This window comes from Hyperolius riggenbachi, chromosome 4 (genome assembly GCF_040937935.1).
Source record: "Hyperolius riggenbachi isolate aHypRig1 chromosome 4, aHypRig1.pri, whole genome shotgun sequence".
Taxonomy (NCBI): Eukaryota; Metazoa; Chordata; class Amphibia; order Anura; family Hyperoliidae; genus Hyperolius; species Hyperolius riggenbachi.
In genome coordinates this window covers 36207271-36226883 of record NC_090649.1, presented here as the reverse complement: position 1 = coordinate 36226883, position 19613 = coordinate 36207271, and the positions used below count along the sequence as shown (strand labels likewise).

The following is a 19613-nucleotide window of genomic DNA, read 5'->3' as shown; positions in this document are numbered from 1 at the left end:
CGACCTAGGGGTCGGCGGGCCACATTGTGTACATTTTTACGCATTCCCGTGGGTGCAGGAACATTATAACATACATTTTTACGCGTTAGTGGTTCAACGTATAAAATTTTACGCGTTGAGCCACTAATGCGCAAAAATGTATGTGTTAATGTTCCTGCCCCAGCGGGAATGCGTAAAAATGTACGCAATGTGGTTTGCCGACCCCTAGGTCGGCAAAAACTAAACGAGCTGATGGAGGGGGGGACCAGAGCAGCAGTGAGTGACTACGAGGGCACAGGATGGCTGCATGGGGCTGGTAGAAGCCCCAGGTAAGTGAAACTCATTTTTTGTTTTTTTTGCTGATGACTCCTTTAACCACTTAAGCCCAACTGGACGAGATTTCTCGTCCAGTTGGGCTGTGCGCACTCCCGCGGGTCGCGCGCGCGCCCGCGGGCCCCCCCCGTGCACGCCCCCGCTACTGGCCGCTAGCCCACCGATCAGTGAAAGGGATTATAAATCCCTTTCGCTGATCGGACCCCCCCGGAGAAAAGCCGACATCGTCTCTTCAGACGCTGCGGCTTTTCTGAGCTCTGGTCTCCTTTCTTCTGTCTGGGAGCGAGATCGATCGCTCCCAGGACTTTTTGATTCTGGCCATCTTGTGGCCAAATAGCAAATTACACCCAAAAATTTTTTTTTTAAGAATAAACCTATAAATATATTAAAAAAAACCCTGTTTACCTCCCACACCAAAAAATACCCACATACAAGTTTAAATTAAAAAAAAAAAAAATACAATAAAAAAAAATAAATAAATAAATAAATAGTTACCTAAGGGTCTGAACTTTTTAAATATTCATGTCAAAGGAGTATATCAATATGATTTAATAAATTATGGGCTTCTAAACAGTGATGGACGCAAAACGGAAAAAAATGCACCTTTATTTCCAAATAAAATATTGTCGCCATACATTGTGATAGGGACATAATTTTAACGGTGAAATACCCGGGGCATATGGGCAAATACAATACGTGAGTTTTAATTATGGAGGCATGTATTATTTTAAAACTATGATGGCTGAAATCTGAGAAATAATGAATTTTTTCCATTTTTTTCTTATTCTTCCTGTTAAAATGCATTTACAGTAAAGTGGCTCTTAGCAAAATATACCACCCACAGAAAGCCTAATTGGTGGCGGAAAAAACAAGATATAGATCAATTAATTGTGATGAGTAGTGATAAAGTTATTGGCAAATGAATGGGGGGTGAAAGTTGCTCGGATGTAAAAAAATTTCAACCCTTCGGGCTTAAGTGGTTAAGTTGATCACTGGCTGGCTAGCTAAATACAAGTATCAAATACAATCATAGAGCAGTAAAATCAGTGAACACATGCCTGCCTGCACTAAGCACAGCACTCATTAGACTGTCCCTTACAACTACACTGACTACAACTAACTTACAGTAAGTTAATCACTGGCTGGCTAGCTAAGCACAAGTATCAAATACAGTAATAGAGCAATGAAATGAGTGACAACGCTGTGTTTTACATAAATAAGCACTCTTACTGTGTGGCCTGGAGACGCTCTCAGCGCCACAGAGTCTAGCAAGGACGGAGCTCTGGAAATGGCCGCCGCTTTTTATACAGGCAGGGAAGGCATAGCCTCCCATCCTATGAATGGTATTGGGCCTACACTGGGGGCCTCTGATTGGCCCAGTGACATTATTAACCCCAGTCACGGATTACCGTCGGTGATCACGGCCGTGATCACGATTCGATTTTTCACAATTTTGGCCGAATGCGTGATTGAAATTCATGATCGCGGACCGATCACAGATTCGGATCACGATGTCGGATAGTGAAAAAATACTCATGAATCACGGGTATGCCGTAATCACGAGCTCATGATGAGCATCACTGGTCTCCAGCACTTCTGACTGTACTTTCCGCTAATCAGGAAGTAGAGTCAGCGGCGTTGGAGACATAGAAGATAGGAAGACATATTTTATGATAGATAGACAGATAGATTGATAGATAGATCTTATATTTGCTAACACCACAGGGACTGTGGAAATTCCTTCTGGAAGTGTATTTAGGCCCCATTCACACTTGCAAAACGTAAAACTCTATCGCTTTTGCTAGCGTTTTGCTCTGGCAATTAACGCCAAAAAAAAATCGCCATTCACACTTGGAGCAATTTTCCACCATCGTGATTATCGCTTTTATAGCACTAAACGCGATCGCTGGGAAATCGCCTTAAAATTGTGCAGGATACAAATTTGCGTTTAACGCAAATTGCCCAAGTGAGAACGGGCCGATAGGTTATTATTGCACTAGTACTTTAAATAGCGCTAGCGCTTGAGCGTTATGCTGAAATCTCCGGCAAAACGCTCAAGTGTGAATGGGGCCTCAAACAATTTTTCAGGGCAGAAAAAGCAATTTTTAAGTGTTCTTTAAAAGTGAATAATACATGTTATTGTTACAGTACAAAATGGTATTTGAAAATGAATTGCAAAAACTCGGATGGAAACTTTTATTTGTTCATTTTATTATTTTTTGATAAAATTCTGAATGGTGGTGACAATAACACCCACCCCAGTCATATCTCCATCAATGCTTAATTTGTCCCCAGGCAGCAATTTCACTCCTGGTAGCGCGTACCCCAAACACCTGAACTTCACACAGCACGAGGGGTCGCCGTTTATAGGGATTGACAATAACAACATATTGGCCAACCATATTGTTACACTTGAAGCTCAGATCTCCACTGTTCTGTATGGAGGAGATCACTGCACACCTATGGAAAAACAAATAAAATAATTAATACATCAGACTTAAAGTAAACCTGAGATGGTGTAAAAGGAAGAAATTATACATACCTGGGGCTTCCTCCAGCCCCCTCCAGTCTAATCCCTCCCTCGCCATCCTTCAACACCACCTGGATCCTGCACAATTTGCACGGCCGGACTGTGCATGCTCGCCCTGGCTGGAAGATTGTCTGGGGCCACTTGTGGAGGATCCGAGTAGTGCAGAAAGATGGCGAGGAATCGATCAGCCTGGAGGGGCTGGAGGAAGCCCCAGGTAAGTATAATGTCTCCCTTTTACACCATCTCAGATTTATGGCATGGCTATTCAGATGCATTACTGCAAGCGTCAGCATGCATCTCGCAAAACGCACACTGGCACAGTGGAAACGATGTGTTCTGTTGCCATGGAGGGGGGAGGAGAGATGGAGATTGCCAGACAACAGAGTGGCCTAAATCGGTTGGGGGTCCTTGTAAAAAGCATTGCAAAGGTCATGCATGCATCATGAGTCTTTAAAAATCCCAGAAGACTAGAGATGGCACGAACCGATTCACGCGAACATCGGTGGTTTGCGTTTGCGGTGAACCGTGAACTATATGCGAGTCCGACCCACCCCCTATACTACGTCATTAGGATCAACTTTGACCCTCTACATCGCAGTCAGCAGGCACATTGTAGCCAACCAGGCTACACTCCCTCCTAGAGCCCCCCCCCCTTATAAAAGGCAGGCAGCGTCGGCCATTTCCCTCACTCATGTGGCTGCAGTAATTAGAGAAGGGAGAGCTTGCTGCAGAGACATAGGGAAAGCTTAGTTAGGCTCTTATTAGGCTTGTTAGCTTGCTCCTTGCTTATACCTATTGCTAAAAAGCACCCCTCAACAGCTCTTTTGAGAGCTAATGTTGTTCTTGTGATCTATTTTTTTTTTTTTGTGTGGCCCACTGACACTTGCATATACAGGCCTGTCAGTCAGTCGCAGCTGGCCCTTGGTAATTCCTACTGTGCCACTGCCAGGCCCAGCACAGTCAGTACCTACCTTTTCACTGCACGTGTGTGGCAGCTGCACATTTGTAATACCTCTCACTGCATACCTGTTCATGTTTACTGCAGCTGCGTGACAGAAGAACGCAGTGTTATATACCAGTCACTGCACCTGTTCACGGTACCTGTGTGTGACAGCTGCACATTTGTAATACCACTCACTGCATACCTGTTCATGTACACTGCACCTGCGTGACAGAAGCACGCAGTGTTATATACCAGTCACTGCACCTGTTCACAGTACCTGTGTGTGTGACAGCTGCACATTTGTAATACCAGTCACTGCATACCTGTTCATGTTTACTGCACCTGCGTGACAGAAGCACACAGTGTTATATACCAGTCACTGCACCTGTTCACAGTACCTGTGTGTGTGACAGCTGCACATTGTATTGATACCAGTCACTGCATACCTGTTTAATGCACCTACATGACCGCACTCAGTGTTATATTATATACCAGTCACTGCATACCTGTTCATGGTACCTGTGTGTGTGACAGCTGCACATTTGTAATACCAGTCCGTGCATACCTGTTAACTGCACCTGTATGACAGCTGCACATTGTTTTGTAATACCAGTCACTGCATACCTTTTACTGCACCTGTGTGACTGCACATTGTATTAGTCAAGTCAGTGCATACCTTTCACATTACCCCCCCGATATGGACAAAACAGGCAGAGGCAGACCCAGAGGCAGGCCACCCAGCAGGTCTGTTTGAGTTCGTGCTGACGTGATTTCGTGCAGCCCTGGACCAAAGTACAGTGCTCAGAAGAAGGCACTTTCCATCAATTTCCAAAATTGTCAGGACGTGGTTGACTATTTAACACAGAACACCTCATCTTCCGCAGCCACCAGCACCAGTCCAAGCACCACATCCGCTACATTTGACACTTCGCAGGAGTTATTTGGTGGGGAATTCACTGATTCACAGCCATTATTGTTACAACAAGATGAAGGCGCTAAGCAAGTTACACCACCTCATATGTCTGAGTTAGGTGACACTATGGACGTAAGGTGTGAGGAGGAGAATGATAAAGTACCTGCTGTTGGAAAATTGAGCTGTGGAAAGGCCAACAACCGCGTAGGGACAACTGCCTTACGAAGGCACATGCAGAAAAGGCAAAAACTGTAATGGAAAGACCACCTGAGGAAAAGCAGCACACAAAAGCAAAGCCACCCTCCTTCTCCTCTTCCTCCTTCAGGTGCATCATCTTCAGCCGCTTTCTTCCTTGCACCTTCACAATCACAGCCACCCTCCTCCACTCTGCCTCTCACCTTGAGCGGTTTCTGCTCCTCTGCACACAGCAGAAGCCAGGTGTCCGTGAGGGAAATCTTTGAGCGGAAGAAGCCAATGTCTGCCAGTCACCCACTTGCCCAGCGTCTGGCAGCTGGCTTGGTGGAACTGTTAGCTCACCAGCTGTTACCATACCAGCTGGTGGATTCTGAGGCACTGGGAAACTGCAGTGGAAGATACCAGGCTACAATTATTTCTCAAAAAAGGTGATACCCAAACTGTACCGTGAAGAAGTGGTGTCATCTCTGGCACACAGTGTTGGGTCAAGGGTCCATCTGACCACGGATGCCTGGTCTGCCAAGCACGGTCAGCACAGGTACATTACTTACACAGCCCATTGGTTCAACCTGGTGACCGCTGGCAAGCAGGGAGTATGTGGCTGTGCAGCGGATGTAGTTGTGACACCTCCACGGCTTGCAGGTAGGCCTCCTGCCACCTCCTCTACTTCTCCTCCTACTCCTCCTGCTACATCCTCTTCGCTGTCGTCCTCCTCCTCTTCCTTGGCTGAGTGGCAGTGCAACTCTACTGGCGCTGCAATCTCCTCTCCAGCTACACAGCCCCAGCTCCCCAGGGCCTATGCTGCATACCAGGTACAACGGTGTCACGCCATCTTATACATGTCTTGCCTCAAAGTGGAGAGTCACACTGGAGCAGCTCTCCTGGCTGCTCTTAACAAACAGGTGGATCAGTGGCTGACCCCGCACCAACTGGAGATCGGCAACATGGTGTGTGACAACGGCAGCGATCTCATTTCAGCTTTGAATTTGCGAAAGTTGACACATGTACCCTGCATGGCACATGTGCTGAATCTAATAATTCAGAGATTTGTGTGTAAGTACCCAGGCTTACAGGATGTCCTGAAGCAGTCCAGGAAGGTGTGTGGGCATTTCAGGTGGTCTTACACGGCCATGGCATGCTTGGCTGATATTCAGCGGAGAAACAACTTGCTGGTGAGGCGCTTAATTTGCGATAGCCCGACTCGCTGGAGTTCAACGCTCCTAATGTTCAGCCACCTGCTACAACAGGAGAAAGCTGTCAACCAGTATCTCTACAACTACAGTAGAAGGACATACTCTGGGGAGATGGGGATGTTCTGGCCAAAGTACTGGACACTCATGCGAAATGCCTGCAGGCTCATGCGGCCATTTGAGGAGGTGACAAACATGGTGAGTCGCAGTGAAGGTGCCATCAGTGACTTGATCCCATCTGCTTTCTCCCCGGAGCATGCCGTACATAGAGTGGTGGATCAAGCTGTGGAGGAGCGTGAACAGGAACAGGAGGAAGAGTTGTGGGATCAATTCTCAGCAGAACCAGACGTTTCCTCAACACCTGCGGCAGCACAGAGGGGGGAGGAGGAGGAGGAAGAGTCGTGTGAGGAAGAGGAGTCAGATGATGAGGAAAGTGTTTGTTTTGAGGAGGAGGAGGAGGCGGAAGGACAACCGCAGCAGGTGTCGCAGGGGGCTTGTGTTGCTTAACTTTACCGTGGTATTGTTCGTGGCTGGGGGGAGGAGGAGAACTTACCTGACATCACTGAGAAAGAGCAAGAGGAAATGGATAGTACATCTGCATCCAGCTTTGTGCAGATGGCAGCTTTCATGCTGTCCAGCCTGTTGAGGGACCCCGTATAAAAAAACTCAAGGGGAATGACCTGTACTGGGTGACCACGCTACTAGACCCTCGGTATAGGCACAAAGTGGTAGAGATGTTACCAACTCACCTGAAGGCAGAAAGGATGCGGCACTTCCAGAACAAGCTGGCATCTATGCTTTACAGTGTGTTTAAGGGTGATGTCACAGCACAATGGAATAAAGGTGCCAGTGTCACTGCCAGTAATCTTCCTCCTCCTCCCATGTCCACGCAGGCAAAGACAGGACGCTCTAGCGATCTCATGGTGATGTCGGACATGTGGACATTCTTTAGTCCAACGTCTCGCCTTAGCCCTTCCGGGTCCACCCTCCACCAACGCCTGGACCGGCAGGTAGCCGACCTTAAGTGTGGATGTAGACACTATGAGCAGTGATGAACCCCTGGACTACTGGGTGCGCAGGCTTGACCTGTGGCAAGAGCTGTCACAATTTGCCATCCAACTTTTGTCTTGCCCTGCCTCAAGCGTCCTGTCAGAAAGGACCTTCAGCACAGCTGGAGGCATTGTCACTGAGAAGAGAAGTTGTCTAGGTCAAAAAAGTGTTCAATACCTCACCTTTATCAAAATGAATGAGACATGGATCCCGGAGGGCTACTGCCCGCCCGAAGACTGAGTCAGTCCCCACACACAGCATCTCTGCCTGCATGCTTTGTGACTGCCTGCCCCAAGACTAAGTCGGTCCCCACACAGCATCTCTGCCTGCAGGCCGCTTGACTGCCTTCTCTACCACCACCAACAGGGTCCAGGACTCCAGGTGGATTCCTGAATTTTTAAGGCAGCTGCCAGCAGCGGCCGCTATAATAATTTTTCTGGTGCGTGTACATGCCTGCCTAATTTTTCTGGCTGCACTGCGGCTGCAACAACAAAGCAAAAGGCATATACATGTGTCAATTCCCCTTTGTGATCGTTACCTTGTCGCGGTGAAGGGGGTTGCGTATCACAATGAAGCAATGACCGCCGGCTATATGAGTGTCTCGGGGGGAGGGAGGGGGGGGGCACACACCCAAGATAATAAGGTCATTGCTTCATTGTGGACAGACAAAATTCTATCAGCTGGACAGTCACTGTTGTTCTGTCATTGAGCTACTTCAGCCCGGCGACCATATGCGCTTGAAAACCTCTATCACCTGCACTCTTGCCATGGTGCGCACCGGTCCAGCACGGCCGCCACTACACAAACAGCTGTTACGGTGCGTTACACAGTGAGTTTCGTCTGTCACTGTGAAGCAGTACACTAATTACACTACCTGATTGATGTGTACACATGGAAGATGTTTTAAAGCACTTTAGGCCTCCAATTTAGCAATAAAATGTGATTTCAGCTCTTAAAATGCTTGTGTGCATCAAATCTTGATTTTTCCCCGGGACTTTTGGCGTGTATCCCCCTCCGCCATGCCCCCCTCCAGGTGTTAGACTCCTTGAAACATCTTTTCCATCATCTTTTGTATCCAGCATAAATATTTCTAGTTTTCAAAGTTCGCCTCCCCATTGAAGTCTATTAGCGGTTCGCAAGTTCGCGCAAACCCGAACTTTCGCGGAAGTTCGCATTCGAGGTTCGTGAACCAAAAATTGGAGGTTCAAGCCATCTCTACACAAGACGGATCTTTAACAATGCTCGAGCAATATCAATTGGTGAGCACTGTACATACATAAGATCAGTCACGGGACGTGGGGTCTAAGCCAGCACAGGTCTTCACCCTGCAAGGGATGATGGGCAGTCACCCCTAAAGGAGTACTTTGCTGCCTGGTGCTCGCCCAGTCATGACCCTCAGGACCACTGCACTAGAGATGTCGCGAACCTCCGATTTTCGGTTCGCGAACCGGGTTTGCGAACTTCCACAGAAGGTTCGGTTCGCGGAAAAATTCGCGAACCACAATAGACTTCAATGGGGAGGCGGACTTTGAAAAATAGAAAAAATTATGCTGGCCACAAAAGTGATGGAAAAGATGTTTCAAGGGGTCTAACACCTGGAGGGGGGCATGGCGGAGTGGGATACATGCCAAAAGTCCCGGTGAAAAATCTGGATGTGACGCAAAGCAGCGTTTTAAGGGCAGAAATCACATTGAATGCTAAATTGCAGGCCTAACGTGCTTTCAAACATCTTGCATGTGTATACATCAAACAGGGAGTGTAATTAGAGTACTGCTTCACACTGACACACCAAACTCACTGTGTAACGCACCGCAAACAGCTGTTTGTGTAGTGACGGCCATGCTGGACTACTGCGCAACATGGCGTGATTGCTCTTCCTCACTCAGTGATGTCAGGTAATGTGTGACTTCCTTCTCAACTTTCCATGGCATTGTTAAAAAGCTTACATTTTGTTTTTAATTTACATTTTCTACTTGCTGTGTACTTGTTCAGTACCGCTACAATGAGAATCCTGTGGAGGCGGGCAAGTCTGCCATTGTGATCCCGGGTAATGGCCGGGGAATGAGAGGTTTGAATCCGGTGTGGAGCCTGAGCAACGGCTACCACTACACATCCAAGGAGGGCAGCGGGCAGGCATGCACGCCCGCCCGCCCCGAGGTAGTGACCAAAAATAACAATACAGGAGGAGGACTTTCGAGGCCCTGCTGTGTATTTGAAATGAATGTACTTTAAATCCTTCAACGAGAACCAGTTATGGCGGGCAAAGATGACACCACATTCCTTTCACGAGAATCATATGGAGGCGGGCAAGTCTGTCATTTGTGACCCCGGGTAATGGCTGGGGAATGAGGGATGGAATCCGGTGTGGAGCCTGAGAAACGGCTACCACTACACATCCAAGGAGGGCAGCAGGTAGGCATGCACGCCCGCCCCGAGGTAGTGACCAAAAATAACAATACAGGAGGCGGACTTTCGAGGCCCTGCTGTGTATTTGAAATGAATGTACTTTAAATCCTTTAACGGGAATCCGTTATGGAGGGCAAGTCTGCCATTGTCACCGCGGGGAATGAAGGTTGGATTGCGGCCCGAAGTGGGAGCCTGCTGAGACCCATGCTGTAGCTGCCCTGACCGTGCTTTGCAGACCAGGCATCTGTGGTCAGATGGACCCTTGAGCCAGCGGAAGACAAACCAAGTCGAAAGCATTTGCCAAGAATGTTTTACGGAGGGCAAGTTTTTTTGCCCTTTTTTTAATTTTTTTGAAAATGATAGATGGTTGTATTTTTAAATTGTTTGAAAGTATAGATGGTTGTATTTTTAAATTGTTTGAAAGTTTAGATGGTTGTATTTTTAAATTGTTTGAAAGTTTAGATGGTTGTATTTTTAAATTGTTTAAAAGTGTATCCATTCTTCCTCCCCCCAGCCACGAACAATACCATGGGAACGTGGAGCAGCAGAAGCCCCCTGTGACGGCTGCCACGGTTGTTCTCCGCTGCTTGTCTTTTGAGGGGTGCTTCTTTTCCTCAGGTGTTATTGCCATAGCTGTTTGTGCCTTATCTCCAGGTGCCTTCGTAAAGCACTTGTCCCTACGTGACAGTTGGCCTTTCCACGGCTCAATTTTTGCTGGCAGAGACAACAGATGGCTTTGCTCCGATCTGAGACACACACGTGAAAAAATTTCCAAACCGCTGAGCCCCCCTGGGCTGATGGTGCTACGGTGGCATCAGCAGCTGACGTTGAAGGGCATGTTGGCTGTCTGGCCATAGCTGGCGATACATGGCGCCGGACACTGCCCCCAGCTGATTCTGAGGACGAGCTCCCTCTTGTATTGCGTTCCGGAGTTGGAGCCTGATCAACGTCTACCACCACACATCCAGGCAAGGAGGGAAGCAGGCAGGCATGCACGCCCGCCCCGAGGTAGTGACCAAAAATAACAATACAGGACTCAGGAGGATCTTTTGCGGCCCTAATTGAAATGAACTAACTTTAAATCCTTTAACGGGAATCCGTTATGGAGGGCAAGCCTGCCATTGTCACCGCGGGGAATGAAGGTTGGATTCCGGCCCGAAGTGGGAGCCTGCTGAGACCCATGCTGTAGCTGCCCTGACCGTGCTTTGCCGAACAGGCATCTGTGGTCAGATGGACCCTTGAGCCAGCGGAAGACAAACCAAGTCGAAAGCATTTGCCAAGAATGTTTTACGGAGGGCAAGTTTTTTTGCCCTTTTTTTAAATTTTTTGAAAATGATAGATGGTTGTATTTTTAAATTGTTTGAAAGTTTAGATGGTTGTATTTTTAAATTGTTTGAAAGTTTAGATGGTTGTATTTTTAAATTGTTTGAAAGTGTATCCATTCAAGTGCAAGTTATGCACTGACTGCCAGGTATAATGTGCAGTCACAGATGCAGTGAAAGGTATGCAGTGACTGCAAACAGCCGTTTGTGTAGTGACGGCCGTGCTGGACTGGTGCGCACCGTGACGAGAGTGCAGGTGATGGTGGCTTTTCAGCCCATACGCTTGCCCGGCTGATGTAGCTGAATGACAGAACAGTGACTTTCCAGCTGATCAAATTTGGTCTGACCACAATGAAGCAACGACCTTAATATCTTTTGTGTGCCACCCCCACCCGAGACACTCAAATAGCCGGCGGTCATTGCTTCATTGTGATGCGCAAGCCCCTTCACCGCGGCAAGGTAATGATCACGAAGGGGGATGGGCACATGTACACACACCAGAAAAATTAGTGTAGCGGCCGCTGCTAGCAGCAGCCTTAAAAATTCAGGAATCCGCCTAGAGTCCTGGACCCTGTTGGTAGTGGCGGAGAAGGCAGTCAAGCGGCCTGCAGGCAGAGATGCTGTGTGTGGGGAGTGGACTGACTTAGTCTTCGGTCGTGCAGTAGCCCTCCGTGATCCATTCCTCATTCATTTTGATAAAGGTCAGGTACTGAACACTGTCGTGACTTAGGCGACTTCTCTTCTCAGTAACTATGCCTCCAGCTGCACTGAAGGTCCTTTCTGACAGGACGCTTGCGGCAGGGCAAGAGAGAAGTTGTATGGCAAATTGGGACAGCTCTGGCCACAGGTCAAGCCTGCGCAACCAGTAGTCCAAGGGTTCATCGTCGCTTTTCGCAGAGTCTACATCCACACTCAAGGCCAGGTAGTCGGCTACCTGCCGGTCCAGGCGTTGGTGGAGGGTGGATCCGGAAGGACTATGGCGAGGAGTTGGACTAAAGAACGTCCGCATGTCCGACATCACCCTGAGATCGCTGGAGCGTCCTGTTCTTGCCTGCGTGGACTTGGGAGGAGGAGGGTTACTGCCAGTGGTACCTTGATTGCGTTGTGCAGCCACATCACCCTTAAACGCATTGTAAAGCATCATCGACAGCTTGTTCTGCAAGTGCTGCATCCTTTCCGCCTTTTGTTGAGTTGGTAAGAGGTCCGCCACTTTGTGCCTGTACCGAGGGTCTAGTAGCGTGGCCACCCAGTACAGGTCATTCGTCTTGAGTTTTTTGATACGGGGGTCCCTCAACAGGCTGGACAACATGAAAGAGGACATCTGCACAAAGCTGGATGCAGAGGTACTCTCCATCTCCTCTTGCTCTTCCTCAGTGACGGGACGCAACTCCTCTTCCTCCCCCCAGCCACGAACAATACCACGGGAACGTGGAGCAGCAGAAGCCCCCTGTGATGGCTGCCGCGGTTGTTCTCCTTCCGCCGCCTCTTCCTCCTCCACAGAAACACCTTCCTCATCATCACCATCATCAGAGTCTGACTCCTCTCCTTCCCCACACGACTCCTCTTCTTCCTCCTCCTCCCCCCTCTGTGCTGCCGCCGGTGTTGTGGAAACATCGAGTTCGTGTGTAAATGGCTCCAATGAATCCTGCTGCCCTAACTCTTCTTGTTCACGCTCCTCCACAGCTGTATCCACCACTCTACGCACGGCACGCTCCAGGAAGTAGGCGTAGGGGATCAAGTCGCTGATGGTGCCCTCATCGCGACTCACCAGTTTGGTCACCTCCTCAAAGGGCTCCATGACCCTGCATGCATTTCGCATCAGTGTCCAGTTGTTGGGCCACAACATCCCCATCCTCCCAGATTGTGTCTTTGTACTGTAATGATACAGGTAGTGGGTGACGGCTTTCTCCTGGTCTAGCAGGCGAGAGAACATCAGCAGGGTGGAATTCCAGCGAGTCGGGCTATCGCAAATCAGGCGTCTCACCGGCAAGTTGTTTCTACGCTGAATCTCCGCAAAGCGTGCCATGGCCTTGTAAGAGCGCCTGAAATGCCCACACAACTTCCTGGCCTGCTTCAGGACGTCCTCTAAGCCTGGGTACTTGGAGACAAATCTTTGCACGACCAGATTAAGCACATGTGCCATGCAGGGTATGTGTGTCAGCTTTCCCAAATTCAACGCAGCAATGAGATTGCTGCCGTTGTCACACACCACGTTGCCGATCTCAAGCTTGTGCGGGGTCAGCCATTGCTCCACCTGTTTGTTAAGAGCAGCCAGGAGAGCTGCTCCAGTGTGACTCTCCACTTTCAGGCAAGACATGTCTAACACTGCATGACACCGTCGCACCTGGCATGCAGCATAGGCCCTGGGGTGCTGGGGCTGTGTAGCTGGGGAGGAGATGGCGGCACCAGCCAAGGAGGAGGAGGAGGAGGATGATGACAGCGAAGCGGTGATAGCAGGTGGAGAGGAGGTGGCTGGAGGCCTGCCTGCAAGCCGTGGAGGTGTGACAAGTCGGTCCTCTGCGCAGCCACGTACTCCCTGCTTGCTGCCATCGGTCACCAGGTTGACCCAATGGGCTGTGTATGTAATGTAGTGGCCCTGCCCGTGCTTGGCAGACCAGGCATCCGTGGTCAGGTGGACCCTTGACCCAACGCTGTGTGCCAGAGATGACACCACTTGCCTCTCAACTGCACGGTACAGTTTTGGGTATGGCCTTTTGAGAAAAATAATTGCGGCCTGGTATCTTCCACTGCGGTGTACCAATGGCCACAAACTTACGGAAAGCCTCCGACTCCACCAGCTTGTATGGTAATAGCTGGCGAGCTAATAGTTCCGCCACGCCAGCTGTCAGACGCCGGGCAAGAGGGTGACTGGCAGACATTTGCTTCTTCCGCTTAAATACTTCCTTCACGGACAGCTGGGTACTGCTGTGGGCAGAGGAGAAGCAACCGCTCAAGGGAAGAGGCGGTGTGGAGGAGGGTGGCTGTGAAGGTGCAAGGGAGAAAGTGGATGAAGACGATGCACCTGAAGGAGGAAGAGGAGAAGGAGTTTGGCTTGTCTTTTGAGGAGTGCTGCTTTTACTCAGGTGTTCTTGCCATAGCTGTTTGTGCCTTCTCTCCAGGTGCCTTCGTAAGGCACTTGTCCCTACGTGAGAGTTGGCCTTTCCACGGCTCAATTTTTGCTGGCAGAGACAACAGATGGCTTTGCTCCGATCTGAGACACACACGTGAAAAAATTTCCAAACCGCTGAGCCCCCCTGGGGTGATGGCGCTACGGTGGTGAACGGCATGTGTGCTCCCTGGCCATAGCTGGCGATACATGGCACCGGACACTGCCCCCAGCTGTTTCTGAGGACGAGCTCCCTCTGCTTCTATCATGGAGTCGTCTCCTCCTACTCCTCTCTGACTCCTCCTCTGAACTGTCCCCCTGGTCATCTCCTCTACCGGGAACATATGTGGTATCCGTATAATCGTCATCATAATCCTCCTGGCCAGCTGCGCTTTCCTCAGACACCTCCTCAAGTGCACCAACTTCAGGTGGTCCACCATCATCCCCATCCACACACGTTACGTCCATACTATCGCCACCTAACTCAGACGTATGAGGTGGTGTACCTGCGCCTTCTTGTTGTTGTTGCAGTAGTGGCTGGGAATCAGTGATTTCACCACCACCACCAAATAACTCCTGCGAAGTGTCAAATGCAGCGGATGTGGTGCTTGTTGTAGCGCTGGTGGCTGCGGGAGATGAGGTGTTCTGTGTTAAATACTCAATCACCTCCTCACGATTTTGGGAAGTGATGGCACGTGCCTTCTTCTGAGCACTGTATTTTGGGGCAGGTCCGCATGAAATCACAGCAACACCACCTCGTACAGCCACAGACCTGCCGGTGCCTGGTGGCCTTCCTCTTGGTCTGCCTCTACCTCTTCCTCTACCTGGTTTGTCCATTTTGTCCATTTCGGGGGTATGCTAGCTATATGCAGTGAGGTGGGTTCTCACTCAACACAACAGGTAGTTAGATGCAGTGAGGTGGCCAGGTGGGTTCACACTCAACACAACAGGTAGTTAGATGCAGTGAGCTGGGTTCACTCAACAGTAAAGGTACTTAAGATGCAGTGAGGTGGGTTCTCACTCAACACAACAGGTAGTTAGATGCAGTGAGGTGGCCAGGTGGGTTCACACTCAACACAACAGGTAGTTAGATGCAGTGAGCTGGGTTCAATCAACACAAGGCTAGGTATATGCAGTGATGAGGTGGGTTAAGTAAACACAACAGGTACTGGGTAGTTAGATGCAGTGAGCTGGGTTCACTCAACAGTAAAGGTACTTAAGATGCAGTGAGGTGGGTTCTCACTCAACACAACAGGTAGTTAGATGCAGTGAGGTGGCCAGGTGGGTTCACACAACACAACAGGTAGTTAGATGCAGTGAGCTGGGTTCACTCAACAGTAAAGGTACTTAAGATGCAGTGAGGTGGGTTCTCACTCAACACAACAGGTAGTTAGATGCAGTGAGGTGGCCAGGTGGGTTCACACTCAACACAACAGGTAATTAGATGCAGTGAGCTGGGTTCACTCAACAGTAAAGGTACTTAAGATGCAGTGAGGTGGGTTCTCACTCAACACAACAGGTAGTTAGATGCAGTGAGGTGGCCAGGTGCGTTCACACTCAACACAACAGGTAGTTAGATGCAGTGAGCTGGGTTCACTCAACACAAGGCTAGGTATATGCAGTGATGAGATGGGTTAAGTAAACACAACAGGTACTGGGTAGTTAGATGCAGTGAGCTGGGTTCACTCAACAGTAAAGGTACTTAAGATGCAGTGAGGTGGGTTCTCACTCAACACAACAGGTAGTTAGATGCAGTGAGGTGGCCAGGTGGGTTCACACTCAACACAACAGGTAGTTAGATGCAGTGAGCTGGGTTCACTCAACAGTAAAGGTACTTAAGATGCAGTGAGGTGGGTTCTCACTCAACACAACAGGTAGTTAGATGCAGTGAGGTGGCCAGGTGGGTTCACACTCAACACAACAGGTAGTTAGATGCAGTGAGCTGGGTTCACTCAACAGTAAAGGTACTTAAGATGCAGTGAGGTGGGTTCTCACTCAACACAACAGGTAGTTAGATGCAGTGAGGTGGCCAGGTGGGTTCACACTCAACACAACAGGTAGTTAGATGCAGTGAGCTGGGTTCAATCAACACAAGGCTAGGTATATGCAGTGATGAGGTGGGTTAAGTAAACACAACAGGTACTGGGTAGTTAGATGCAGTGAGCTGGGTTCACTCAACAGTAAAGGTACTTAAGATGCAGTGAGGTGGGTTCTCACTCAACACAACAGGTAGTTAGATGCAGTGAGGTGGCCAGGTGGGTTCACACTCAACACAACAGGTAGTTAGATGCAGTGAGCTGGGTTCACTCAACAGTAAAGGTACTTAAGATGCAGTGAGGTGGGTTCTCACTCAACACAACAGGTAGTTAGATGCAGTGAGGTGGCCAGGTGCGTTCACACTCAACACAACAGGTAGTTAGATGCAGTGAGCTGGGTTCACTCAACACAAGGCTAGGTATATGCAGTGATGAGATGGGTTAAGTAAACACAACAGGTACTGGGTAGTTAGATGCAGTGAGCTGGGTTCACTCAACAGTAAAGGTACTTAAGATGCAGTGAGGTGGGTTCTCACTCAGCACAACAGGTAGTTAGATGCAGTGAGGTGGCCAGGTGGGTTCACACTCAACACAACAGGTAGTTAGATGCAGTGAGCTGGGTTCACTCAACAGTAAAGGTACTTAAGATGCAGTGAGGTGGGTTCTCACTCAACACAACAGGTAGTTAGATGCAGTGAGGTGGCCAGGTGGGTTCACACTCAACACAACAGGTAGTTAGATGCAGTGAGCTGGGTTCACTCAACAGTAAAGGTACTTAAGATGCAGTGAGGTGGGTTCTCACTCAACACAACAGGTAGTTAGATGCAGTGAGGTGGCCAGGTGGGTTCACACTCAACACAACAGGTAGTTAGATGCAGTGAGCTGGGTTCAATCAACACAAGGCTAGGTATATGCAGTGATGAGGTGGGTTAAGTAAACACAACAGGTACTGGGTAGTTAGATGCAGTGAGCTGGGTTCACTCAACAGTTAAGGTATTCAAGATGCAGTGAGGTGGGTTCTCACTCAACACAACAGGTAGTTAGATGCAGTGAGGTGGCCAGGTGGGTTCACACAACACAACAGGTAGTTAGATGCAGTGAGCTGGGTTCACTCAACAGTAAAGGTACTTAAGATGCAGTGAGGTGTGTTCTCACTCAACACAACAGGTAGTTAGATGCAGTGAGGTGGCCAGGTGGGTTCACACTCAACACAACAGGTAATTAGATGCAGTGAGCTGGGTTCACTCAACAGTAAAGGTACTTAAGATGCAGTGAGGTGGGTTCTCACTCAACACAACAGGTAGTTAGATGCAGTGAGGTGGCCAGGTGGGTTCACACTCAACACAACAGGTAGTTAGATGCAGTGAGCTGGGTTCACTCAACAGTAAAGGTACTTAAGATGCAGTGAGGTGGGTTCTCACTCAACACAACAGGTAGTTAGATGCAGTGAGGTGGCCAGGTGCGTTCACACTCAACACAACAGGTAGTTAGATGCAGTGAGCTGGGTTCACTCAACACAAGGCTAGGTATATGCAGTGATGAGATGGGTTAAGTAAACACAACAGGTACTGGGTAGTTAGATGCAGTGAGCTGGGTTCACTCAACAGTAAAGGTACTTAAGATGCAGTGAGGTGGGTTCTCACTCAACACAACAGGTAGTTAGATGCAGTGAGGTGGCCAGGTGGGTTCACACTCAACACAACAGGTAGTTAGATGCAGTGAGCTGGGTTCACTCAACAGTAAAGGTACTTAAGATGCAGTGAGGTGGGTTCTCACTCAACACAACAGGTAGTTAGATGCAGTGAGGTGGCCAGGTGGGTTCACACTCAACACAACAGGTAGTTAGATGCAGTGAGCTGGGTTCACTCAACAGTAAAGGTACTTAAGATGCAGTGAGGTGGGTTCTCACTCAACACAACAGGTAGTTAGATGCAGTGAGGTGGCCAGGTGGGTTCACACTCAACACAACAGGTAGTTAGATGCAGTGAGCTGGGTTCACTCAACAGTAAAGGTACTTAAGATGCAGTGAGGTGGGTTCTCACTCAACACAACAGGTAGTTAGATGCAGTGAGGTGGCCAGGTGGGTTCACACTCAACACAACAGGTAGTTAGATGCAGTGAGCTGGGTTCACTCAACACAACGCTAGGTATATGCAGTGATGATGTGGGTTAAGTAAACACAACAGGTACTGGGTAGTTAGATGCAGTGAGCTGGGTTCACTGAACAGTATACAGTAAAGGTACTTAAGATGCAGTGAGGTGGGTTCTCACTCAACACAACAGGTAGTTAGACTTAGATGCAGTGAGCTGGGTTCACTCAACACAAAGCTAGGTATATGCAGTGATGAGGTGGGTTAAGTAAACACAACAGGTACTGGGGTATATGCAGTACTGGGTAGTACAATGTGCAGCTCCCTGTCACACACACAGGCAGTCAGTCACTGAATGTGCTGGGCTGCTGGCAGTGGCACACACACTATCAATTAGCAAGGCTGTGCATGCAACAAAAGTGTCAGAAAAAAAAATGTACAGGTTGAGCTCTGAAAAGAGCTGTTGCTGGGTGCTTTAAAAGCAATATTAATCAGTCAGGAACAAGCAAAGCAGCCTAGAACCTAACTAATCTGTCCCTAAGAGAAAAAGTCTGCAGCAGCTGTCCCTTTCCTCTCTCTAGCAGGCACACGAGTGACTGTAATGGCCGCCGAAGGCTGCCTTATATAAGGGGGGGTGGGGCTCCAGGGCTTACTGTAGCCTGAATGGCTACAATGTGCCTGCTGACTGTGATGCAGAGGGTCAAAGTTGACCCTCATAGTGCATTATGGGGCGAATCGAACTTCCGGAAAAGTTCGCCTGGCGCAGGCGAACGCGAACCCCCAATGTTCGCCTGGAACCGTTCGCTGGTGAACCGTTCGGTACACCTCTACACTGCACCAGTAACGAGAACAGAAGTGGTACCTTGCCGATGTGGGAAGGAGTACAGGACAGGAATAACTAACAAACTCACTGGACAGGACAGTGCGGACCGGATCAGACAGATGGGACAGGAAAACCAGGGCAGACTGAACAGGATGGATGGGAGTGACTAGATGGGAAGGACTAGGCAGGATGGAATAGGCAGTGAAGGACATTCTGGATGGAACAGGCTGAATGAGGACTAGTTGGATAAGTACGTGGACTCTGGACAGGGGACCAGAGCCAGATCTCTTATGAAGCAAGAAAAAACACATGCATTAGGTGTAGAGATTGCAGGGGAGGCATGTTTGTACTGTGTGTTTCCACTTGCAGCACAGAGAAAGCAAGCAAGGTGAAGAGGTCATCATTGAGGGAAGCAGCATGTTGTGCTGTGTGAGGAGCCTGACAGTGAGTGAGGAGGGGGAAGGCAGGAGAGCAGCAGTGTTTCATTTGACTTGCCCTGACAGGGCTGTATAGACAGTGCTGTACTAGCAAGGCTGTACTGTCCAGGCCATAACTGGTGGGGCCGTATTGACAGGCTACAATGACAGGGCTGTATGGACAGGGCTGTACTGACAGGCACCAGACTGGCAGATAGGGCAGACGGGTAGTAAAAGGTCACACTGGAGAAAATAGGTGCAAGGTAATGACAGACAGGCAA

General features: G+C 49.1%; 1 protein-coding gene across 1 annotated transcript in view; it reads right to left on the bottom strand.

The window, feature by feature from the left end:
- Positions 1–2503: 2503 nt before the first annotated feature.
- The window catches only part of LOC137571167 (uncharacterized), a 249160-nt gene continuing 232050 nt past the window's right edge, over positions 2504–19613 (bottom strand). The window contains exon 7 of the mRNA XM_068279965.1: positions 2504–2772. Within this exon, the coding sequence (XP_068136066.1) occupies positions 2586–2772 (187 nt within the window). The 3' untranslated portion in view covers positions 2504–2585. The remainder of the gene's footprint in view (positions 2773–19613) is intronic.